A 26,315-nucleotide genomic window follows, 5' to 3' on the forward strand; every position below is an offset into this window, starting at 1 on the left:
CAAATGTTCAATAGAAGATTCAAATTAGACGAACTGTCTCGGGACACCGCTTTGTGGGTGTCACGATAAGATTCCAAAGAAATTTCCTTTCTGCTCTTTTTCAGATGCATTAGTTTCTTTTTATTTAAAAGGAGCCCGCTTTAGAAAGATTTAGTGGTATTTTTCAGAGTAGAAACATTTTATGGAGTAGTAAACCTTTTTCAAATCCAGATCAGGACTTTTGACACAATGGTTCAATCTGAAATGATAAACATACTGGCACCGCGGAAGGGGGCTGTTTTTAAAACCATACACAATCGACTTGTTCTTGATTATGAGCATGCTTAGCGCCCCTACCTCAAAAAAAAGTTTCAGCCCCCTCACTCTTTAATATGCTCCGCGGTTCATAAAAAAACATACCAAAGGGAGTGCAGCCATTCCTGCTTCTAGAGCACAGAAACGTTCTAATGTCTTGCTATCATTGGCGGATCTACAGGGGGGGCCGGGGGGGCCATGGCCCCCCCCAAACGATTCGACAACGAGAAACTTTGAATGAAAAGACAGTAAATACATTAACTAAACATGTAAATTGATAAGGTAAAAGTTTTTGCATAACAAGAAACTAGTTGTTTATATAACTAACAAACCAAAATTACTTATTACATTACATGAGAACACTAACTGCGAGCATAGAAACATGAGAGCTTTGATTGAGTAATTTTGTGGAAATCAGTGATCCCAACTGATGTCAATATATTCAGAAAAGAATTTGAAAAGGAAGTAGCTATATCGTAGCAAAAACGTTATCGGAGATTTTGCCTTTGAAACGAAAAGCTACATGCGAGCTCATTTTGCGCGAGAAGTGGTGTGTTTCAATGTTGAGTATTGCGATATAATAGCAACGTCATTTTGTCCATCTTTTAACTACTTACAGCTTTAATGGGATTCGTCTTGATTTTAATGCTGCGAATGAGTCAATGAGTTTATCGCTCGTTGGTGTTCTGTCACGGTGAACTTGCAGAAGAAGTAGGGATTCTAATCTCTCCTCAGACATTGTTGACCGAATTGCTGTCAGGGTACTATTCAGTTTAGAAAATAGTCGTTCGGGTTCTGCTGTTGTCACCGGTAGCACAGTGAGAATGTTGAGTAATGTATGCAAATTAGGAAATACATCACCTTGGCAGTCGCCTAAAGCGCCGATAGCGGTATTTGCTACTGTACTTGTTCCACGTGACAGCCATTGCTGCTTCCAAATTTCATACTCTCCTTCAACAATGGACAAGGGGTCTAAAAAGACTCCGTATTTTAGTGCTGCAGGCAAAATATCTTGCCAAGTTGATTCTTTGACGAAACAAGGCAGAATTCTTGTAAGCGTCGCAATCTTCTGCTGATGGGGACCAAATCTTGCTTTCATATCTCCAGCCACTTCATCAAGAAGAGGTAAAAACACATTGATACGATAATAATCAATGGCTTTTTGATTGGCTTCACCTGCATTTGATCTGAACCTGGATTGACTGACTGCTCGAGGAATTGCGTGCATCTCTTCTCTGGTCACTCCAATATTTTCGCCAAGAAGCATTGCCTCTTCAAACATCGAAGCAAACTCATTTTCTTCACCTTTACGCCACGTGTAAAGCTTTGACTGTGTCGCAGAAATCGTCGACATTGCTTTCACAAGATCGCTACCAATTTGTTGCAAAGAACGGGACACTGGGCGAAGTACAGCAGACACTTTCTCGGCCAATACTAGCGCTACAAGGAACTGAGGGTCTTGCAAACTTTTTAACAATCTCCTGGCATCTTTTCTTGTATCTAATGAGTCCCAAGCGAGCATTTCCTCCAAGCACACAACGATGTAAGGCAAAAGCTGTCGTGCAACCAAAACTGATTCATGTCTTTCGACAAATCTTGTTTCACAGAGGGTCACCAACTGCCGTCGCTGAAGCTCTTCAATTGATTCTCGTGCTATGACTGCTTGCAAATAGCTGTTTCTTTTCGCATGCTTGAAGAAATTGTTGATATCTTTGATGTCATCCATGCAATGTCTGATTGCTGGTATCTTTGCGGCTCGAGAACAACTTAGATTTAGCGCGTGCATGCAGCAGTGGAAGTAGTCAGCGAGTGGCGCAGCAGATTTGATAAAGGAGCAAACACCAACTCGCTCACTGGACATCGATGCAGCACCATCATATCCTTGACCAACGAGGTACTGCAAATCCAACCCAAGCTCACTTATATGGCGGAGTAGAGTCTCCCCTATTGCCTTGCCACATAGCTTAATTTCATTGTGCTCTGTTTCATCTGATTGGTCACTGCTTTTTATGTCTGCAATCAGGTCTAAAATTGCGACCGGTTCTTCTTTGATAATTTTTGGCACATTTTTTGTGTCAACGTAACGAATTGCAATGACCAACTGTTCTCGTTTCGCACAATCTTGGGTTTCGTCGGCCATTATTGTCCAGAATTTTGCATTTTTTACATCTCTTACTATGTCCTCTTTGACAATATTTCCTGCACAGGCAATTAGCTCGTTTTGTATCGTTTTGCTTACCAAAGAAGCATTGCGTTTGCAAGATTTCAAGTGATCTTTCAAGTTTGTATCTCCTCCCCGTACTCTCAATCGCAGCAATGCCCTGAAGTTTCCATCATTGTGCTTGGGTTCCATCCCAGTTGAATCTACTGGTCCATCATCACGATGGCCTCTAAGCGCAATATTTTGCCTGGCGCATGTTAGAAGGGTGTCGATGATGGGAACCAGCGCAGTCCTGTTTCTTTCAATCTCTTTCTGCCTTTCAATGTTCATTATTGATCGAACGTCCTTCTCACTCCCAGGTGTTGCACGGCTCAAGAACTCCGTGTACTTTATGGCACATGTCTTATGAAAAGATGTTTCTTGGTGACTTGTGAGGGCTCCATTTTTCCCTGTCAAGTCTGAAAAGTTTACAAGAGGCTTGTTAACAAGTTTGCCCATTGACTGGCCTGCTCCACCTCCGTATTGTGCACCTCTTCCACCTCCACTCTCGCACGTCTTGAATAAAACGCAATAAACACACCAAGCACCGCAACATTTTGGCTCTCTGCTGACAGCTAGCCAGGGGAAGGTTTTCAAGTGATTTTCACCCAGAAAACGCTTCGTTGTCGAGGACATACCAACCATGAGCTGATTCTTTGGTTTTTTCTTTTCAGAAAATGGATATTCATCCCTTCTCTGCGGCACCCACCTCTTCGATAAATATGCTTCCCTTTCGTTATCTGTCAGCTGTTCTCCTCGTTTTGTTTTCATTATAGCTCTACCAATGTCATATCTATCAGATATTGCAACATTTACTTGTGTCGCCATACAACAGAGGTCTGGGTGTGTTTCCTCTTCAGGACAATCCTGGACTACCGCAACTTGGCTTTGTGTGTCGAATTCTTCACCAGTAGATTTTGATTCAAATTCTTGGCAAGTGGTAGTTTCACATGTTTTAGAGATTTCAGGGTTATCTCCAACTGAACTGGTGCGGCTACTTTTTGAGAAGAATGATTCAAGAGTTCTTGATTTCTTTGGCGGACCAGACATTTTAATCAAACCTCCAGTCGGCTTTATTCTCTCGCTTTCAGTGAGGCAATAAGTTGCAAGTGGATGTGTAACACAAGAATTATGATAAGCCTAAAACAATAGTTCAATGCAAAATTAGATGTGACCGGATCTCGCGGCTCATATGGACTATGGTTTAACACAAATCATGACTGCGATCATGAATGAATGACGTCTGCAAACGTTAATGGTTGAGAAAGTTATGGCTAAAATGGGTTACAGTTCAAACATTGTTCATCGTGTTATTGCGATTGTGATACCCAAAAAGCGTCACTATTTCCAACAAAAGCAAAACAGTACCTATAACTACTCAGCTTTGCCTGTTATGCTGCGATGAATTTTTGGTGACTACCCATTTTGAAAATTTACCATTCAAATTATACGCACCAAATACGTGGGGACTTTTGCTCATTTTCTAAATCTTTTTTTCATCTTAAGGGTACGTGTCTTATGCCGGCTTCTTGAACACAGGAATTATAATGTCATTCACGAACTCTGATGCGTCATAGTTCCCCTCCCAAGTCAAGCGCGAAAGCTGCTGACCAAATATTCAATATGAATATTTGTAAAGGCTGAAATACACGATCAGTTTTTTATGTCAGTTTTCCCCAAAGTTATTTCTATATCCGTTTTTCATCAGTTTAACTAAAGAAGCGCGTGTTTACACGATTAGCCAAAGTTCATCAATTTTTCATCATGTATTTTAGCCTTTACTTCGCTTGGAAGTTTCTCGCAGCAATGAAGTTTCTTAATTTTCAGTGTTCTGAGAGTGTACCTTCTTATGAAATTTTTTGATAGAAAGGGGCGTTTCCCGCGTTCGGTGAGACTTTGAAGGGCGTGTCTGTGAAATTTTCGCAGGCCTCCTCTTCTTTCATAAATGGCCCTCCCCAAACGCAGACGCTGGATCCGCCCCTGCTTGCTATGTAAACATATTAAGACTACTTATGCTTTGGTGGCTTTTTAATGATGTGGGCTTACTAAAGGTTTGCAGTGTGCATAAAATATACCCCGATCCTACTAAAGAATAGCAATAGCCATCTATGCTAAAACAACCACGTCAGGTTTGCATGGCCAATAGGAGTATTTCACATTTCAAGGCGTTGCTTTCGTTTAATCGTACATTTACATATTCCCGAGCTACCCGAGTTTTCGTTTTTCACACAAAGTCAGAAATAAAATCAGATTCTTTTCCCCCCTAAAATGATGTGCAGTCTTTTGTTCGATGTGCAGTTTTGGATTTTGGATTTTATGGAAAATTGTTCATGGTATGCAATTTTATAACTTGGTATTCTTATAAAGGAAACTGTAAGTGCATCGTCGAAAACAAATACGGTCCTGGTCCTCGGTCCTGGTCCTGGGTCCTGGTCCTCGGTCCTGGTCCTCGGTCCTGGTCCTCGGTCCTGGTCCTCGGTCCTGGGTCCTGGTCCTCGGTCCTGGTCCTCGGTCCTGGTCCTGGGTCCTGGGTCCTGCCTTAAGGTCCTGGGTCCTTGTTTTCCGGTATGCCCTTTTTATATACCATCTTAGGGGACAGCTGCCCCTTCACTCTTGAAGCCTAGCGCACACTAGCGATTTTTGTCGCCAGCGACGGCGATTTTTGTCGCCAGCGACGGCGATTTTTGTCGCTGGCGACTAAAATCGCTAGTCTGCGGGGAAAAATATCACAGGATTTTTGTCGCCAGCGACAGAAACAAATATCTAGCATGCTAGATATCTGTTTTCGTCGCCAGCGTCTAAAAACTGAAAATCGCAAGTGTGCTGGGCACAACAACAAATTTTTGTTGATCAGCCAATCATAAAGTATTTTCAAGGCACGTGGAAAGTGTGTTTATTTTTAAGAATATTGACAAGATGGAGGTCACAGGAACATGCTCGTTCTCTTGGACAACCCATAAAGAGGATTTGTTAGTTGATTTGTGACGCGAGAAACCCTGTTTGTACGCCATATCCTTTCGACAATACGACGATAGGACGGCAAAAGCTGCAGCCGTGGCTGAGCTTGCTGATGCTCTTAGTGCCACGAGCGGGTACTACTGCTCTCAATTATTTGTAAACGTATTTGGATAAACACGAACAAGATTTCTCTCTCATTTCACTAACAACTGCACTTCTATTAACATATCCTTTTAGCAGTATGGGTTGCCTATAAAGCGAAAAATCTCGTACGATGTAGGTTTTACTATCTATAGCAACTACCAGTAAAACAGATAACAAACAAATTGTGCATAAAACCCATGTGTTAAATAAAATAAGTAGCTTAATTTAGGCTAAGCTAAATCTACAATTTTGGGCCTAATTTTTTGCCATTAAATGTGGCCTGGTTAAATCAAAGCTGGCAATATTTTTCATTGTTTTTGTCTAAATTTTCCCATCCCGTAATTTTTGAGGATGTCCAGGCACATGCATGGGTTATAAAAAATTTGATTGTTGATTTCTGGTCATTTTTATCGAGGCTCAATACGAGGTGGAGACCAAAAGTCATTGGCCAAGGCAGAAAAGATCTCAAGTGTGCGGGGGAAAACATTTAGTCGCCAGCGACAAAAATCGCCGTCGCTGGCGACAAAAATCGCTAGTGTGCGCTAGGCTTAACGTTCTATATTTCGCACAAAACACATATGGACATTTCATGTTTGAAGTACTAAACAAATAGAATGTAAACTCAAATGAGTAAAAAAATAAAGTAAAAATAGAGTAAAAAATAAATTAGCCAGCAAAATTTCACGCTCCTTTATGATCTTCTTAGGTCATTGAAATATAGCTTTACAACATACATAAATCTCACAACCCCTTAGATCTCAAAATCTGGTGATAGGCTGAGAAAATATCGGCTGATTCGATAATAAAATGGAGCATTCTTTGACGTTCAACATGTGCGATCGCACAGGCTCACATCGGCACAGGCTCACATCGGCACACGCATGGAGCAATACAGATAATGCGATCGCACGAATGAGTCAAATATTTGACTGTTGTTTTTTACCTTTCTTGGACAGCATATCTTCAACGAATGGTAACTTTTGATTCCAGAAGCAGGGCAATATTGGCTTATTCTTATAATAGTGTATCTTTTGCCTTCCTATGGTGGTATGCTTGTAACAACCGATCGACAGAGTTAACTATATTTGCTTTTGAATATGTTAATCGATTTGCTTTGTTTAAATTCCGTTGTTAAAAAGGCAGTCGTGCGGATACGCGGTCGTGCGGCAGACGTGCGGATTTCTGCTTGCTCTTCCCCCAGACTAACAGACTGTTTTAGTTTTCCTTTCCTTTTTTTCAATTGCGCTTCATCGAAACAGCAACAAGTAAAGGTAATAAAAACGATCTGCGAACCATGGTAAATGTCACCCTCAACTTCAATAAACGCCTCGACAAAGACTGGGTGGAAATGTTTCTTTCTGGTGATAAAGTGCCTACTGATAAAGTTCTCACAATTAGATGCATTCCAAAAGTTAGCGCAATCTGGAACCGAGCGTGATCTTTAATTTCCGGGAATACGCGCAGTGCTGAGAGAGAATGCAACGAAAAGTGGCGTTTTAAAAAAATCCATCGTGATGCGTAGATTGGCAATAGGGGATAAAAAAACCACTAGAGAACTTGGACTTTAACAAATGCTTCGTACAATTGGACAATCAATTACGTACTTACTCTAATTAGGATTGCTCATGTTTGAAATGGTTGGCGACCAAACATTTCTTAATTTCACAGGTCACGGCCAAATTCAGCTAGCCAAACAAAACATTCAAAATCATGTAAATTTATTGAAAATTGGGAGGAAAAGTGGTTTGATTAAAAAGGCATTCAAGTAACAGATTTTTTTCTATTGTCTGTTATCGTTTACTTTGTTTCATGTTGCGTCATTGGATATATGGTGTTTTTTTGGCATTTTGTGGTGGTGCCAGAAATTTTCCGATGATTGATTTTGCGACAGGGAGGCATTTGGAACGAGGACCTGAAAATTTATAGTTAGATGATCCACAAGAAAAAACGTAATAATAGATAGTTTATGCGTTGTATGGTCTCTTCGGAGGTTTTTCTGTTTTCTAGCGCTTCAATAATTAGAGAGGGGGCTGTCAAAAGCCAAATCCAGGGAAATTAAGAGGAGACCCATATTCTACTAGTAGTAAGGCCCTGGAAGGATTGTATGGTACAATAATGCGATAAACCTGCTAACATTGGCCTTTTAGCTAAGGTACTACTGGTGGTGTAAATGCAAAAGTTACATTAGTCATCCAAAGTGGCCCAACACGTGTTTTGAAATACTGAACAACTGGCTTTGCTTGTTTCAATGTGATTTCCCGGTAAAATGTGCAAAGTTTGTTCTTCTTGATTTCAAATATACAGTTGGCTGTTAAATGTATGGGGAGAAAACACACGCTGAAAGATCATAGAGCTTTCTGTTTTTGTCATTGCTGTTATCTATCAGTTTATGAAGGCTGGGCAAGCCATTTTCTAGAAGGATAATATGAACATCAATGTCACCAAAGGAAAATCTCGCATTTAGATTTGTTCGTATAAGTTTCGGAAATGTATTTGCCACGCTGACAGTTGATCAAATGGCTGCTACCAGATCAATAATGCAGAAGATACTGGCATTTTCTGTGAGATCCTGGTGCCAGTCAAAGGATGAAGAACGGGGAAAAGAATTGCTTCCACGCATTTATATGCAACGATATTGTACCGTAATTTCTGCCTTAAGGAAAAAGGGCCTTCTGGAATTCTATGAAAGACAACCAGGAGTTTCTAGCGGCTTATTGTATTTTGCGAAAATTTTCGCATAATGCGAAAATGCGAAATTTCGCAAAATACAAGTTTCGAGGTGGTATTTTGTAAAATGCGAAAACTGATTCTAAAAACTTTATTTGCCCATATCAACGACCGAAAACAAGCAATTCATATTCAGGGCGACTCTGTTCATGCAAATAGCCTGGTTCATGTCCCATTTAACGTTAGATAACTCATGGACACATATTGGAAAATGGTTCAAAAACCAACCACACCAAGGCCATGAACGGCCTAATTGTGAATTGCCCATTCCAGCGAAAGACGATAACAGTAAGCATCCCGGTGCTTGCTAATTGGTAATTGGTAAATACCCAACATTCTGCGTGTTCTGTGTTGTTTTAGGAGTAATTTACGCCTTTATCCACAAGGCCTATTTTCCTGCTTCCTTCCCGGTGAAACCCGCGTGGCTGGAAAAGGACGGGGGTGATGTCAAAAGATTTTCGCAAAATACAAAATGGCTGGGGGTTTTTGTATTTTGCGAAAACTCGCCAAACATTGTCGAAATGTTAGTTTTTATTTGAGAAAATGTACGGAAAGGCTCTGGATTGTATTTAAAATTTTGTTTTTTTGAGTAGGCATCAAAAGATTCGATCCAATTAAAGAATTTTCGCAAAATACAAAATGGCTAGGGGCTTCGCCCTGAATATGAATTGCTTGTTTTCGGTAGTTGATCTGGGCAAAAAAAGTTTTTATAATCAGTTTTCGCATTTTACAAAATACCACCTCGAAACTTGTATTTTGCGAAATTTCGCATTTTCGCATTATGCGAAAATTTTCGCAAAATACAATAAGCCGTTTCTAGCAACATTCAGTTAGCTTGACATAGTCGTTGAGCCAAAAGCCAATGTTATCAAAGGTTTGAAGAAGTACGTATGTAAGCTGTGTGGGGTAAACGACTTTTTAGAAGAACATTTGCAAGAGTTAAGAAAACTGCAGATCTAATTCTATGTCTCCATGCAGTTTCAGCTTTGGGAAGCACGTCTAACGCTCTAACTATATTGCAAACCTTCGGAGACCGGATAGAAGAGCCATATCCAGAAAAAAAGAATAAAATTCATTCAGTCAGATTATTGTCAAGAAAGTTTAAATGATAAAGATAGTTAAACACACAACAATTCAGTGACAGTGCAGATGAAGGAGAATTTAAAGACATGATAGCTTATGATCTTTAAATCATAATCTTTGCAATAGAAGCTAATGTAAAGCTGTTATGGTTTCAGGTTTGAAGGTTGTAGCAATAACTCACATAGCAAAATGATTCACCAATTTCTTTTCCCAAACCAAATGACCCTAATTTTAAACCCTCTACCTAAGAAAAGAGCCCCAGTGCTAACAGCAACGCTACTGTTTGTCCACTGGAGATGATATTCAGGACCTATGCCACAAATTTGAAAGTGGAAGGGCCAAAGCTAAAAAGTAGGGGGCCAAGGCTAAAAAAGCAGGGGCAAAGGCGTCTTACCCCTTTCACTGCAGCTTTAAAACTTCTTGCTTCACAAAAAAGTGAGGGGTTCCATGGCCACCCCAGCCCCCCAGTGGCACGGGCCCTGATATTTCGAACATGCATGAGAAATACAACTTGATCTATTCAAAGGACATTCCAAGGCCTTATTCCAGTTTCTGAACAAAGCCCCCCATATCTCGGAAAAGCCTCCTCTGCCACCCAATCAACATTTAGTTTTCAATTCTACATCAAAAACTAGTCTAGAAAATGTTGGTTTGGTAAAGTTTCTCCCCAAATGGTCATTGACAGCACATTCAAAAGCTATATACCAGTTTTTGACAATACCCCCAGTATCTCTGAACAGCAACCTCTTCAGCTCAATTAACATCCAGCTTTGAATTCTGGGCCAGAAACTAGTCTCGAAAAGTTGGTCTGGTAAAGTCCCTCCTCAGGTGGCAATGCCCCCCCCCTTGTGCCTTATACTATAAGTTACAAAGCATTTTAGAGAAGTTGATCTTGAGTTACAAAAAGCTGGAAGAAGTAGCCATTGTGGCATTTCAGGTGGCCATTGTTAGCTCTTTGACAGGCTGCATCTCAGTTTTAGACAAGATGCCCTGTAACTCGGAAAAGGGTCCTCTCCTGCTTGATCAACATCCCGATTCAAATTGTATGCCAAAAACTGATCTGGCAAAAGTTGGTCAGGTAAAGTTCCTCCTCAGGCAAGCAATGCTCTCCCAAGCTTGAAAAGTATTTACAAAACAATGGATTGCCTTTTCATTTGGTGTAGTGAAAGCATTATGGAATGATTACACAATTTGTATGCACAATTTGATAAATTGTCTCAGAATATCTTATAATAATGGCCCCAGAGAATCACTTCTTTCCCAAACATTACAAGACATAAAACACTTTAATAAGAATGTTTAATGGGAAGTTGACATACTATAAAGTTTAAGGTTGCAGTAATTGATCAACAGAAATATGACTTCATAGCAATAATATGAAGAAACTCAAATTTAAATGACATGTCTTTGTACTATATCAGTCAAGGAAGGGCTATGTTTCACTTCACAAAGCCCAGCCGCTTCAACCATCAATCAACAATATAATGCAAAGAATAGCAACAAAGGCAATGATCAAATTGTATCACTTACGAAGCACTAACTCATAATAAAGGGTCTGATATTGACACCTCTCCATGGTAAGAAGGCAAACAAATGTTGACAAAAGCTTTTTGAAAAATTCAATGTATCAACCCAATCCATATTAGCTTCATACAAGGAATGTGTAGCAGACCCAAGGAAATCTTCCAATATCTTAGATGCTCTTCCAATTCAAAGTATAACAAATGCTATAGAGCTTGAGAGAGTATTTTCAATAATGAATATTTTCTGCAGTTTCAAACCAACAATGCACATGGTAAACAACATTTCTGATTTGATGTTCATTTCAGTCAATAGGCCAATCCTACACCTACGGAATACAGAGAAGGCTTCTTCCAAATGGCTTTTGCAACATCCTCTATCCAAGACTGCCAAAGCAGAAAAATTGAATTCTGACTTTGACGATATAAATACCATTCAAAGGTTTTTAAATCAAAAAGTCACGGAACAATTTTGGCTATCAATGATTAACATATAACTGTCAAAACATTAATACATTTATTCTTTATTCAATATATAAATACCATCAACAATCATTTAGCAGGCCATTGTAAACATTCGTTTGCCAGTAAATCCGACTGACCACAATTTTTGGAGCCGCCCTTTGTGATACTTAACTAGAAATAGGTGCTTCTTTGCTAAGCTTTTTAAGAAATTGACAAACATAGTATAATCTTATTCACTGCTATATAATGAAACAGTCAGGGCCGTAAATCTGTCATGTCAATTGGGGGGGTCAGCAGAGCGAATGAATATAAAGTGTGCAGTGGGTCATGGCACCACCAAGCAATTTATGTATAGAGTGTGTTAAGGAAACAGTTTGAGTTGCAAACAACTTAATAAACAAAATAAGATTTTTAGATATATAAATCTTAGCATGTTGACTTTTTTATAGTTGAGTTGATAACATTTTTCAGAGACAGCTTGAATAAATTAAACCTGGGGGGCTGAGAATCACACTTAGTGATGTAGGGAGGACCCACCATGGTTGGGGCTGACGTGAAAGGTAATTTTTGAAATCATACCTTCCAAAAAGCTATAAAAGCATCTTTATAGCTATAAAATTAAGGAGCTGTTATGGAGGTCTTGGTACCGCAATTTGACTAATAGAGGTTCAGAAATTAGGAACTTTAGGACCTAGGTTTTGAGTCAGGATTTTTATAAAAAGGCGTGGATGAATATATGTGTAATATGGGTTTGTCGAAATTTATGGCGACTTAAACGATTCTTTTCTTACATGCTTTTTGAGATTTATTCAAGGGGAGACCGGTGGATAAGATATTTGGGGCTAATCCCCTCCATGAGCATCGTCACCGACTCGACACCACTCTGCAAACATAAATAACAGCCATCTACAATAGTCACCATGACATAGTGGCTGATGTTACAATAACTCAGCAAAACTTTGTTAGGTTCTAACCCAGCTACCGGGGATTCCTTTCTTTAAAAGCAAATGACGATAATTTCTAAAAAAATTGTTTAGCTCCAGATTTTTTTTGGGGGGGGGGGGGGGTCCAGTCCACCCCGTCCACCCGGGATTTACGGCCCTGGAAACAGTTCATATAACTACCATTTCGCGACGTAAAAACATTATTTTCGCTCGGGGGTGTAACCTGTTCGGCGCCGATCACGGCGTTCCACGCCACATCAGATTATCGACTCCCAACAGACAACTAAAACAAATCTAAAGAGATTTCAAGCCTCTTTGATAATTCTTCTGGGCTCAAATACAGTTTTGGTTTTTTCTCCCCTGGGCCTGGGGAGTCTCGAGTCAGGGAACATATTTTTCCTATCCGGATTAACAATGCCCACCATTTGTTTCCTATTCGGTATTAAGTTTCTCAGATTATATATTTAGCTGTTATACTGTATTTGTGGTGTTAATGTATATGTTGCTTAATAAAAACGAGCTTTGACTTTGAGTTTGCAGTAATAATTACCTGTTATCAGACGGCCTTTAATTTCACGCAAACGTGGCATCATTTTCCCTGGTTGATTCAAAACGGCTTGGTTAGCTGCAGTGTTAAAGGCTGTTAACGTTTGATTTCTGCAAGGTGTCGTAGACGTCTTTGCACAAAATTGAGCTCTTATTTCCAACAAGATCTCTCACGTGTTTGAGCTGGCTTCGACAACAAAACATCTATCCCAATATACTGTGCCCACAACAGACCTGGACACTCACTGGTTTCCAAACCCTTGAGGCCCACACAACAAAGGCGCACGTGATCCAGAGACCAAACAGACCAGGCTAGGCTATGGTGGTTACGCGTTTACGGCCACTGATCCCACAAATTAGTTTTGAATGCACAGATGCACAAACATTGTTGGGACCGACTTTTTTCGACAGTCATGAAGAAAGACGCCGTTTTCCCAATATTTTTATCCTAAAATTTTGGGACGGGCACAGAGGGGCAAAAAATTCTAGTTTGGCGGGCAATGCCCCCTGTGCCCGCCCTTGACTTCGCGCCTGATCTTAACCTCATTTTAAATATTTTTACAGGTTGCAAGTTTCATATCAAGATATGTTTTTCAAACCGATCTGTTTAAAAGAAAACACTAGACTGAGAATAAAATAAATTAATACACCTAATTTACAATAAAATACACGTATTTTTTTATAAGAAACTAAGGTCCGCTGCTGGTAGGCAGTTTCTCAAATTTTCTGGCCATTTTGCTATCAAAATTTCTTACATGTTTCTTAAATTTCTTAGGTATTGAATTTGTTAAACGTGCTTCCAAGGTAAAGTAAATAGTTCACTCGCATTCAGAGATAAACTAACAAAGTGGTCAAAAAATGTTGCTTTCCAAGAATGACTAACTCTGTTGAGATCTGTAAACAGTTAAGCTCATTGAACTTCATCAATGTCAAGTTGAAGTCAAAACAATATTATTAAATGGAAACTCTTTGAGTGTGCAATTTACTGAGAATTAATGCAATCTGCAAGTCAAATCCTCCGCTTCTTCACATGGTTTTTCATTTTCGTGCTCAAAATTTGGTGGCTCTAGCATCCAGGGAAGTGCAGTGTTGCAATATACATGGATGTTCAATATCAAGATTGCTTTGAGTGTCAACTCAGAAAATTAAAACTGCAAATTATAAAAGTTTCTTAGCTTTTTCCAATTTGGGTAGTGTTGTTTCTTAACTTTCGAAAAATTGAGCCTACCGTTTCTTATAACCCGTTTCTTATAAAAAATGCGTGTCTAATATATACAAAATCTTTGAAAAAGAACGTAAAAATGAAATTAAAGTTACAACCCCTTCTAAAGGGAACTGTTCTTTGAAGATTTCCAGGGAGGGTGCCAATTTTTTTCTCTTTCTCTTCTTGCTTGGTCAATATAACATAACATTAGATCGTGTTTTGATGGTGTAAAACAAGACCCAAGAGACTAAGAAGAAAAGCCCCCAGCTCCAAGACGTACCAACAGATTCCCGTTTACCATCGCGATCCTGAACACCCAGGTCTATAGCTAACAGAAAATGTCTATCACAATTTCTCAGGGCTTAGGTGGTACTTGCCGTAACCCAGTGGTGGCGCCAGAAATCTTCCGACAGAGGGGTTGGAGCTTCCGAAAGGGGGGCTAAAATGACTAAAATAAGCAGTTTTCGTACGTTATTTTGTCAAATTTGCTCCGACAATAACCTAAAATTTCCTCCGATTGGGGGGCTAGATGCCTCCGACGGAGGGGCTGTAGCCCCCCTAGCCCCCCCTGGTGCCACCACTGCCGTAACCACAGCCTTGTTCCAGGCTGAGCGACCTAAATTCTCCATACCACATTGACCAATCAGAATTCAAGCATATGACAACAAACTTGCCTCGCAGCTAGATTTAAGCCCATTTCGCACGTTTTTCAACTACCCGCTAAAAAACCAACGTGTAAAATGCGCTATAAAATTTAATCTTTGATAAATTTATAAAAAATCTGCCATCGTTCTCAGAACAAAAAAATTTTCCGCGATCGTTAGTTACGAAGGCTTGAATCTATATCTTTCAAACTCTTCTAAAAATTAGGGGGAGGGGAGAGGGCACTGGGAAATCACAGATTTTAAACTTAATAAGGTAAATAATAGTAAAAGTAAATAACAAATTCTTTGTTTAAGGTTGGCGTAGCTGATAGCACAAGGCTAATTAATGCCAATTAAAATTTATACAACAGATGAATAACTAAAACGAATTAATCTCATAGAGTTGATGGTAACTCTGCCCCAAGTTTGCTTCAATAGAGTGACGATATGATACAAAGCAGTGGGGACTTTATTTTGAAACTTTTCTATCGGAGAATTCTGGCATTAAGAATAGTTAAGTTTCTGATCAGTGTTCAGTTTGGTTTTTTGAAGAGCAGTATACTGCCAGGATATCAGCATAGGCGTAGGAGACAGAGCACTAGAGTGCTGAGGTCCCCCGAATCAATAACATTGGCTCGGGGGACCTCGTTACAAGTTTTCTGTCTCGTTAAGCCCCAGCCAAACGACTCGATTTTTTACTCGACAATAAAACCGAGTGAAAAATCGAGTTGTTTGGCCACCTTGTCGAGCAAGTCGAATGGCGTCGAGTGATGTCGAGTGAAGTTTGATCTCTATCAAAAAATTCGAGTGAAAAAGGTGTTGTCGAATGAAAATCGAATCGTTGGCCCACCTTGTCGAGTGAGTCGAGTGAGCGCGTGCGCAGTTATCATCTCTTATGCTGGGCAGGGAAGCATACTACCCTGGGGCCTCGAAGTCCAGGGGACCTTTTTAAGTGACGAATTCCATTTTAAGGATCAAAAGAAAGAAAATATTTTGCCTGAAAATAGTTATTTGCTTAAACGAAACAAGTACTTGATGGCGGTTCCAGCATGAAACGAACGAACAGGGTCGCTCGCGTTCGTCAAAAGATTGTAAAAGGATATTTGCACGTAAGGTAAACACGGCAGCCGATTTGCGTTTCTTTGCCTTCATTTTGTTGGCCCAGGGGCGAAGCGCGCGGGAGGGGGGTGTAGGGGGTGTACACCCCCAACTTTCAGAGCACTCGTCGGTAGAATTAAATCTATAACAAAAAAATAATGTAACAAAAGAATTTCTGTCGGTAAAATACGGTTTTGCATCTCTCACACCCCCGGCGAGAATGGTCACGCGACGCCACTGGGCGTGAGTGAAAAGTCGAGTGAAAAATCGAGTGAAAGATCGAATCGTTTGGCCACCCATGCTCGACTTCGCTCGATTTTGAGATCAAATGTCGAGAGAAAGATCGAGCGAAAAATCGAATCGTTTGGAGAAATCCTTTTTTTAAAGAAGTATTGAAGCTGGTTATGTCAATACAAATTGCATATGCTGGTTTTTGAATAAATAGTATCGATAGTAATTGTATTAGAGAGTTTCCGATTCAAGACGACTCAAGGTTGGACGGCTCATGGAGGTCTGGGTACTAACTGAGTTGAGGTGCCCTTATTCGCGTGTTCTACAAAATGGGTTTAGCAATAAACATAGAAAATGGTGCCCCTGCAAATTAATGATTGACAAGTCACGTGATGTGTAGGAGGGACATAAGAAGATGGAGTGAGGCATTCAAATGCTTATTTTTCTTTGGTCGTTTATCCCAGCTTTAGCCAATCGTTTTAGCGATAATCTTTGATTAAGGGAAGTAAACAAACAGTGAAGGCGGCTTCTCTATATATCTATATAAAATCATCTCACTAAATTCATTTATCAGCGTTTACAAAGCAATTACGGAAATGCAAACATATTTTAGAATCTTTTTTTTAAATTTCAAGTAATACAAAACAGTTGTTTGGTATTACAAAGTTCACAGTCTGGAAGGCATTCCCCCACTCGCCACAATGTTCTCTCCAGTAATGTATTTAGATTCGTCAGAAGCAAGAAATGTTACCAAACCAGAAACATCTTCTGGTTCGCCGATTCTTGAAGAAAGATGAAGGAAAACATTAAAGTCAAAAGAATGATTCAACAAAAAGAAATTACTCAACAAATAACAGTAATTAAAGTTAGTAAACAAATCATAATCATGAAAAAGACGAAAAGAAATCTCCAAACGACAGGCATATGATTGTATTGTAAAATTTCTTGCAAGCAAGGTATTCTAGTCTGTAACTAATGGATACCTCTCTACAACAGACTTTAGGTTTAATATTTGCCATTAAACCAGCTATCGACATTATACACGATGGCATTGCTTAGGTTTTCTCATTTGATACCCTATGTAGCATTGTATTAAACAATCTGTGGGTTCTTGCTAAAGGCTATTTGTAATGCTTTATCTCTTGCACTGGAAAAGTAACTTGAGCTACAATCAACAATTCACTTAGAAATACCTTTGAAGAGGGATTTGCTTCATAGCACTTTTCAAGATTCTCTCGCTACTCCACAACTGAAAAGCAAAAAAGATTTAAGAAATACAGCAAAAAGTGTTTAGTAGGGAGTGTTTTACCCTAAAAATTGCAACCCTCCATTAGATGAGATTTTAATCCATGTCTTTTTTTCATATGCATTTACATGTCAAATATCAATACGGGTCCAGGTCAGGCCACACTACATTCATAACTATATTCAATATAGAAGAAAAATAAACGAAGTCCGAAAACACAGTGCGTTCATATATTTAAATCGTGTTGAGATCTTCTATTTAAACGCCAAAAGGCTTACGCTGTCAACCGAGTTGAAATTCAGCCCGCTATGGACTCAGTACGGATTGAATATTCTCAAGCAAAGATCCACAGCAGTTGGCAAAACTGGAACAAGAATAATTGTCAGTTCATATGCAAATGTACTTACGGCGGAGCTGAATTTAGTTTTAATGACACCAGGTGACACGCAGTTCACTCGTATGTTCATTGGTGCGCACTCGACGGAAAGAGCTTTCGTTAAGCCAAAAAGGGCTGTTTTTGATACAGAATAAGCACCGAGACCCTAGACAGCAAAAATATCCAGATATTGATATAGGATAATACTATACTTGATTTGAACGGACAAGCAAAATGTTTCGTAACCACTTCTATGACCTGACATCGAAACTTCCCCTTTCTCTCACAAGTAAACAAAATAGAAAACATTTTTAATGTACAGAACAGGACGGTTCTAAGTTGCTACTCCCAGTTTCACGCTTAACGACAACGTGTACAGCTCTACAGTAATTTTAAAATTGAGCAAAAATATTTTTCAGACAATTTGGCTAAGGGCCAAGCCCTCCAATATACCATATGCACCTAAGGTTTACTGGGTTTCCAGCCATCACAGGTTCCCAAAGTTGTTAGATTCTCTGTGCATATTGGAAAATTGTACGACCCTCCTCGTTCTAAAGTAAAAAATTAACTTTGGACCAAATTAATAGGATGAAGATGCAATATCGATTTATCATTATCACGTTGCATTGGTAGTGTTAGTTGATGGGAGCTGTGACTAACAAAGCCTAGTGTTTAAATACGCTTTTTCAATAGCATTATATGACGGGCCATTCGGTCTCTTCATTTGACTAGAACTGTCCATGTGGTTAAACATTTCAGGCGGACTACAGACTGTTACAGAGACCAGCCAAATAATCCAAATCACAATTCTTTTTAGATCGTATATCGTCAAGATAATCTAATAAAACCTTTACAAACCGGTTACAACCCGCAAATTTGTGGTCCCAGAGGCTTTCAAATATTACATCACAGTAGCTGAAAAATTATTTACTAGTTTTCTTTCGAATCAAAATAACATCATTTGATGGCTTCACACCACTGCCGTTTTAGTAACTCGTAAAATAAATAAAGGAAAAGTCGCCAGTATATGCCGTGGAAGATTCGCAACAGAAGAAAAATAAAAATTGCAATGTTATTAAGAATATTTCAGCTTAATTATAATAATATTGATAGTATTTTAGCGTAATTTTAAATATTTATTCTGAATACAAATTGACTCACAGGCATGGGGAGGAATCCAGCAATAGAAGAAATGAAAACAATGGAACCTCTGCCGAGAAGAAAATGTAAAACGGCAATAGAGAGAGTTAGTAAGTAATAGATTAGAAAACAAAAATTAAGTTGGCAGACAGTTTTACACATGCTGAGATTCTCAGATTAAGATATTAAACAGTTGGCAAAGTGTCAAAAATATAGAATAAAATCTCTTTTTTAATAATCGTGGCGTCGAGTTCTTTCAAATATCATAGGGGGGACTGAAAACCTTCCAATGGATTCTCAAAGCTTCCGTAAGAAAATCAATAAGAAGAAAATTGGAGATTCCGATGTTAAGATACGTACTTGCGAACTTACAAAAATAAAAATAACCAAAACTAGCATACCCCTTCTTTTGCATATGCTCGATACAAGATTTTGCAAGGAAAAATGATGATTTTACATTCACGTCTAATATCTGAAAAACAAGATAGGCTTTGATACAAAGAAGAAAATATTTTGGCATAAACTGCCCAGGTACATAAAAAGCCACAAATCATTGCAAGATGGAAAGAAAGATTAGAATTTAATGCATCATACTGGAAGTAGTTTTTTCCAACACCCCTAAAAAGAAAATGATTGAAAGAAGTGTGGCTGGACACTTCTAACCAGGCGTGGGGCAATAACTTGCACTTGATAGGCATTTTTAAAGGTAAAACTGAGCAAAATCAATTCTGTTTCTGCATGCAAATCTTTAGGATTTTACATTTATAAACATAGACAGAGACTAAAATGACAAAATACCATTCTGTTCTTATAAGGGTTGAAAATAGAAAAAAATTTAAAATTTAAACGCAGAGGGCAACATCTTTTTTGAAGACTTACTGACCTAAAAGAAGAGCAAATTATCTCCTTTATATCACCAACCAGCATTTATCAATCATTACCTTTATCAAAGACCAAATTCTGAGTGCATATTTGCATCAAAACTAAAGCTTTAATTTCAGAGCTTCGTTGTAATCAAAGATCCCTTTCCCATCTAGATAAGACAACTTCTCTTTACTTTTTTTATCTGCAAGTCTCATTTGCAAAGATAAAAGATACAAGAGATTCTAACATGCTGATACTGTGGTCTATAAAGTTATATGATTTTTCTCTGTTGCTATCGTACAATCATGCTTTAAAATGTTGAAAGATGAGAGATAATATGTAGTTGGGATTATGTCACAATGCAGCTTAATTGAACAATCTATGATAAAAAGGGTAAAATTTAATCTACCTTGTCCCAAGCATCTTCATTAGTCTGCAATATAAAAGAAAAGAATTGCTAATCTTCTGTCATTTCAGAATTTCCAGTTATTCCCAAACATACCTTTTACTTTGCACACTTTTTCACTTTTTTCTAGCAAAAGTATTTGTCAGGTTAAGGCAGAACAAGCAAGAAAGATTATAGGAGGGACGGTTGGGAAAAACAGCAATTTTGCAAATGTTGTGTGGTGCAATGATGGTGTGAGCCTTAAACTTGGACAATGAGACCATGAGGCAATTTACATAATAAAAGGGGAGAAATATGTGATTGACACCCTAGTGACTGTATATGTGCCTGCCGACACAAACCTAATAAGGGACTACAGACAATTAATTCCAAATGCGTTGTTACTGGGTTGTTCTGCTTGTTACTGGGTTGTTCCACTTGTTACTGGTTTGCTCTGCTTCCTGAATTTTAGAAACAGCAGATTATTCTGCTGATAAGGTACACATTGATATGCAAGATACTCTTTGGAGTATAGAACAGGACAGATCTAAGTTGCAACACTGAGTCTCATGCTCAGTGCATTCACCATGCATACAAACATACATACATACTTAATTCTACTTGATATTCAGGTTTTGCTAATTGGCAGCATGTAGCTGATGTGGACATAACAGAGATCTCAACCTATATAGCATAAAGCACTAGAAGACAGACTAGTAAACAGTTATTCATTTCATTATAATGGTACAATTAAAAATATACATACATCAAGTATAGGTCCAAATACAGGGTTTGCTGCAGCATTAGAAATGAGTACATCAATTGATCCATATTCCTTCAATGTCTGTAATCATTATTATATTATATTTAGATGTTGTTTAGGATTAGATTATCTACTTAATTAGGAAAGAGGGAAGATGACAATACTCACTGCAACTTGCAAGGACAAATAACATAAATAATGGAGCTATCTGTTGCAAAGAATGAACATAGCTATCTTTGTTAAAAAATGCCTTGATAATGCACCCTAGCTCTAAAATTAATGACAGTAAAAAAACAATAAATTTGTGAAACCTAATAGTATGCAAGAAAATATTTAATTATATGAATGGAATCAAGTATTTCAAAAACATGAACCAGTAGAGCTGTTGATACAAGCAAGCACATTGATAAAAGCCAATTCATGCAATCACAAGTTAATTGAAAAAAATAAACTTACATAATTAACAAGATTCTCACGATGCTCTGGCTTACTAACATGACAGACCACACCTTTGACATCAATGCCTTCCTTTGCAAGTGATTCAATAGCATTTGAAACATTTTCTTCCTTTCTGCTGCTAATCACAACCTTTGCACCATTTTTCCCAAGATCCTTTGCAATGGCCAATCCAATGCTAGGAGTTTAATAATTCAAATTTGAGAAACAGTACACAAACCTAGAGAATCACAACAGATAACTTTGCTTTATTCAAAGTTGCTTTATTCAGGCCTTGCTCTAAGCAAAATGAAGGTGCTCTATAAAACGTGCCCCTCAGAAACTCTAAGCGCTCTATTTTGCACCTCTAAATAAATGTCCTTGAGAGCATCCTTTGAAAGCTCTGGAAGATTGAGATCTTCATATCGAAAGCTTCGGAAGAGTGTGAAATAAGAAATTCAACGGTGATACCAAAAAGCACTATAATATGAAATATTAAAACATGCAACAAACACCATCTTAATATAAATATAGAAATATAATAAAACAGAGACCAAATTGCTGCTTTCAACATTATTTGAACGCAGCTTTTTTAATTTGTGAGAGTCAGATAGGTCTGGAGCTCTTTATCTAGGTGACCATAAAAATCCCAATTCATACATAAGCATCTTACAAAACAACAAACGAGTTGATAACCCATTTACAGCAAGACTTTTGGATACATAATGTTTCAAAAATGATGTTTTGAGTAAAATAAGGAAAGCAGGGTTTTCAAACGTTTCAAAAAAGGTTGGTCCTTAGAGATTTTCCAGTCCCAGAAGAAATGTGTGTTGCTCTACATTTTAGTGTGCATTAGACAACCTTCTGAAAAAATCTTGTGTGTGCACACATGTCAAACTCTGCAGATTGGGGGTGGGGTCAGGGGGACCTTTGAGACTGATCAAATGGGGTTTCAGTGTACTGTTTTTGTTGCAGAAATCACATGAAACTATAGTAATCACACAGAAAGCAAGTAACCCCCTGCATTTTTTGCATCTTCTGCAAACTGGGGATGGGAGGGAAAAGGATATGGCCATGACCCCATGTGACCCTTTTACAATTTAAGGGTGTTCGAACAAATAAACATACCCTTCTGTCGATGCTGTGACGATTGCAACTTTACCATCAAGCCTCTTGCTTTGGTTTATACTTGAAGTTGAAAGTGCACAAACCTGAGTATTAATGCTACTCTTAAAAGGTTGTGAAATACGAGCAAAGGTCCGGGATGTGGCAGCCATTTTGCGAAGTTGACAGCGCAGCCTCTATGTCATTGCGAGGCATGAAACAAGTACATTAACTACAAAAATCATCATTGTCGGTTCTTGGATTAACTTTCCGTTTCAGCATCTTTCTTAATGTTTCCTGCTCAACTCGCCTTTGCCCAACCCCTTCCCCCCAAATCTTACCACCCTGGCTATGCTACTGTTCTAACTGTGTTTCGTCGCCGGTTTCAAATGATTCCATCTCTGTCTTTTTTAACTCAACTGTATTATTTATTTCATTATATCAAGATATTCGCACTTTCACCCAAATGTTGAACTCTACAGGAAGCACAATTTCGAGACCAACCTTTTCTTTTGGAGATCTTTCCGAATCTTGTGCTTATATTCACACTAATAACTTAAATTATGCTACTACTTTTTATAAACTTCCACGCCTTAGAGATATAGAGTAGAGACTTTCGAAAAGCATTTCTTTTGACTCCACCCTTGCATTAACTTTAATGTGGCTTTTCCTGACATGAGGTTCCGTGTGAAAAAGATGTCTGGGGGATTAAGCCAAAGTCCGAACGGGTGCCCAAGCTCCCAAGCCTCCACGAATTCGGAACCCTATAGGACTGAATATAAAGCAACCTGCATGTGTTTGTCACTCAAGATTTTGATATTAGGCTGCTATTTTTGTGTTAAAAATCCACGACGAAATTTTGTCACGACGAAATTCTGAAAAATTGTCCAAAATTTTTTTCGACGATGTCTATCCGCCGAAAATTTGTCTGATGAAATTTTTTGTTGCTAATGTAGTAGTGGAAGCTAAATGTCATAACTTACGAGGCCCTATAAGGGGTATTTGAAATATGAGATAATTGAGATTTTCGGGGTGAAAATATAAATATTTAGATTTCGAGTCTTGAAATATGAAATAACTTTGGTTCCCAGTATGAAATGTGGAATAACAAAATAACTGAATACCTCTTTAAATGTTTTGTGAGAATTATCTACTTGAAAACAGCATTGACTTTTTATAAATTCCAAAAAGTTACATAACAAGTTACTGTAATACCTTAACTACACTTAACTACTTTACATACACTACAAAGACGATACCCCGGGGAGCATCAACTCTGACTACCCCAGGGCCAGAACAAAGAGAGGAAAAAAATGCACGTTTGTAGTTACAAATACTTGAAGATATAAGAGACTATTGATCTGTAGACCTGTTAAGATACCAACCATATTACACCTGGGTTGTTCTTTTAATCTGTTCAATCTTTTTAGGGGTTCAAAAGGCCTTTAATACTCTACTTTTATGAAAAATACCAATAGCATGAAATCTACCGCAAATATTTTTGGCTTATATTGTCTCAACGAAATAGACGAGAACATCAAATAACATCATAAACATGTTTTTATCTACATTGCTTGTTCCACATGTACTTACTAGGAATTCTTCCTAAGACCACTAAACCACTGTTTTGTAAGCCATTTAAGATGCAGGATTGATTTGCCGATAATGATATTCAGAAAGATATTGTTCGTTCTTCAATTTTTTTATCTAGAGCTAACATGTTCACCGAAAAGTCTTTCTTATCTTGAAAATGTTGTTTCCGACCATATCTTTGATTTCAGAATGGCTCCAATAGGTAATGCTAAAAGTGATTATGAGTTACACAAAAAGATCAAATAATAAGGCAATATTATGAAAAGCCACAACCACGCAACCGTAAAGAGAATTTGGCCCACTCCAACTGTTTATTTCAAACTCGATGGAAGTTTAAATCATAAAAATGAAGGCCACTGATCATTTTAAGCTTTGGAAACATTCTGGTAATTGACCAGAAGTCGCTTTACTTGAAGCATGAAAAATGCACGGTCAGCAAAATTGCGACATTAGAATTTTTCAAATCTGATGATACCATCAAAAAAGCTTGTAGCGTGGACGTGACTTCCGGTCTTCTGCCAGAAGGTTCCCAAGGCTTAATGATTTAAACCTTAAAAATTTCGGTTAGGCTGGTTGCTAGATGGTTATGCAAAATTCCCTGTCTAAAAAATATCTACTCTTTAGAAACATGTAGTCAATCTGCAGCATTTATTTTGATTTCTTCTTGAGAACATTGTAAGAGTTGATTCATTAAGTTTTAGCTTCGCATTAACATTACTTTAGAATTATTTCTTGCTATTGAATGCACCTAAGACTGTAAATGACTAGATATTTTTAGTTGTTTCCAAAAAATAAGTTGAGAAAACAAAGATAAATATTTCATCCAGTGTCCTTAGATTCCCCTTGAAAGTACCAAATGATTCCACAGTTCAAAGAGAATGAATTCCCTATTTTTACCAAGTACGGAATCCATTTGATTTTTTATGCACCTATTCTTTATACATTCTCAATATTTGTAACTGCAAAGATTTGTTTTGAAGTCTCGGTCTATTTTGTATGTGAGTCGGTCCAACTTTTCGTGACACCTGAAGGCAAAATGGAACATTTTACAATTTTGAAATATTTTGCTTTGTTAATTTTGAAACATTAAATAATTGTGAGATATCATCATGAAATATGAAATAATGTCATTTTCCCTCACCTCACCTATATGGTGCTTATTAATTAAGCTTCAAAGCATCGAAATAAGAGAAAAATTTCACGTTTCATTAAAAAATTAGAACATACTCGTGGGACGCGAATAGAATAATTTTTTAGGGGGGGGGGGGGGGGGGAGAGATGTCAGGACATTATCTGGATCGACTCTTCAAAACTAATCTAAGCAGAAAAACAAAATGAAAATGTGTCAAAATTACGTTTGAGAAAATGCCAATCATTTGGAATTTATTCTCTTTGAGACTTGTGTGGTAGTTTAGCACTTTGAAAGGAAATCTAAGGACAAAGGAAATAATATTTTCCTCATATTTTGCTAGACTGGCTGCTTGGAGCAACTAAACAAATGCGAAAAATACTTATATCAAAACAGTACAAGTCTTTTTGGTGGAGAGGACACAACTCTGAAGAGGCACATAGATAAATAATAGAGACGCTAAAGTACAGTCTAAAGTCACTTCCATGACGGTACAATCTTAGGTGCATTAAATAACAAGAAATAATACTAAAACAAAGTGCATGCAAAGGTAAAACTAAATATAACTCACTCTTTCCCTGTTCGATAAGAAGGGTAAAGAAGATAGCTCACTATAAATACTACACATTGACTTTATGTCTCTAGGTTTCTTGAGCATAAAATGAGTTTTAAAGAAGTTGAAGTGGGCCTGATTCTCTTTATTGTTTCGTCCTCTTTTGCTTTTCATGAAAATTTCTTTTAGTTTGGCAAAATATTTACTTCGTTTTATATCAAATCCCATGCTTTTATAATCATTTCTAGTAAAACATCACAGACATATAACATTCGCCTTAAATTAGGATTGTAGCGTGGGTCCACTTTTTAAAACCTTATGTTTGAGAATCATCTGTTTAGGTGGTAGCAGCAGCTTAAAATTTTATTTATTTCTTCTAAATATTGGATCTCTCAAGACATTTTTGGATATTATCACGAAACTAGAGCTAAGAGCCTAGTCAAGCAAAATAATGTACACAGTGCTAAATTTCAGTTCCTTTATCTCTACATTGAAAAAATTTTCTGCGTTGCAAAAAATGTAGGGGCCATGGTGGATAATGGGGAGACATGATATATGCAGGGCCTGGGTAGTTTAGGTACGTAAAACACCAAGGCTTGTGTAGCTCTGTCATTAACATACACACAGCATCGAACGATTTGTAACAGCATGGTAAACAGTTATCTTAAT

General features: G+C 38.1%; 2 protein-coding genes across 3 annotated transcripts in view; both read right to left on the bottom strand.

Moving 5' to 3' along the window:
• Positions 1-13,138, bottom strand: part of LOC135691333 (alanine--glyoxylate aminotransferase 2, mitochondrial) — a 55,200-nt gene extending 42,062 nt beyond the window's left edge. The window contains exon 1 of one of the 2 annotated variants that reach the window (XM_065209169.2): positions 12,886-13,138. In XM_065209169.2, the coding sequence (XP_065065241.2) occupies positions 12,886-12,928 (43 nt within the window). In that variant the 5' untranslated portion in view covers positions 12,929-13,138. Of the gene's footprint in view, positions 1-6,539; positions 6,695-12,885 lie in introns of those variants that run through there. The other variant, XM_065209170.2, reaches the window with a different exon arrangement.
• A 3,447-nt stretch (positions 13,139-16,585) lies between these two features.
• Positions 16,586-22,583, bottom strand: LOC135691336 (dehydrogenase/reductase SDR family member 4). Its single transcript, XM_065209174.2, has 9 exons — positions 22,396-22,583; positions 21,289-21,466; positions 20,836-20,913; positions 20,094-20,117; positions 19,222-19,292; positions 18,842-18,890; positions 17,712-17,846; positions 17,252-17,307; positions 16,586-16,840 (listed from the first exon to the last, which is right to left on the bottom strand). The coding sequence occupies exons 1-9, from the start codon at positions 22,542-22,544 to the stop codon at positions 16,726-16,728; spliced, it is 855 nt and encodes a 284-aa protein (XP_065065246.2). The 5' UTR covers positions 22,545-22,583; the 3' UTR covers positions 16,586-16,725.
• Positions 22,584-26,315: the final 3,732 nt, after the last annotated feature.

The sequence above is a fragment of the Rhopilema esculentum genome, chromosome 4, assembly GCF_057945365.1.
Source record: "Rhopilema esculentum isolate cy_ngs chromosome 4, ASM5794536v1, whole genome shotgun sequence".
Classification (NCBI taxonomy): Eukaryota; Metazoa; Cnidaria; class Scyphozoa; order Rhizostomeae; family Rhizostomatidae; genus Rhopilema; species Rhopilema esculentum.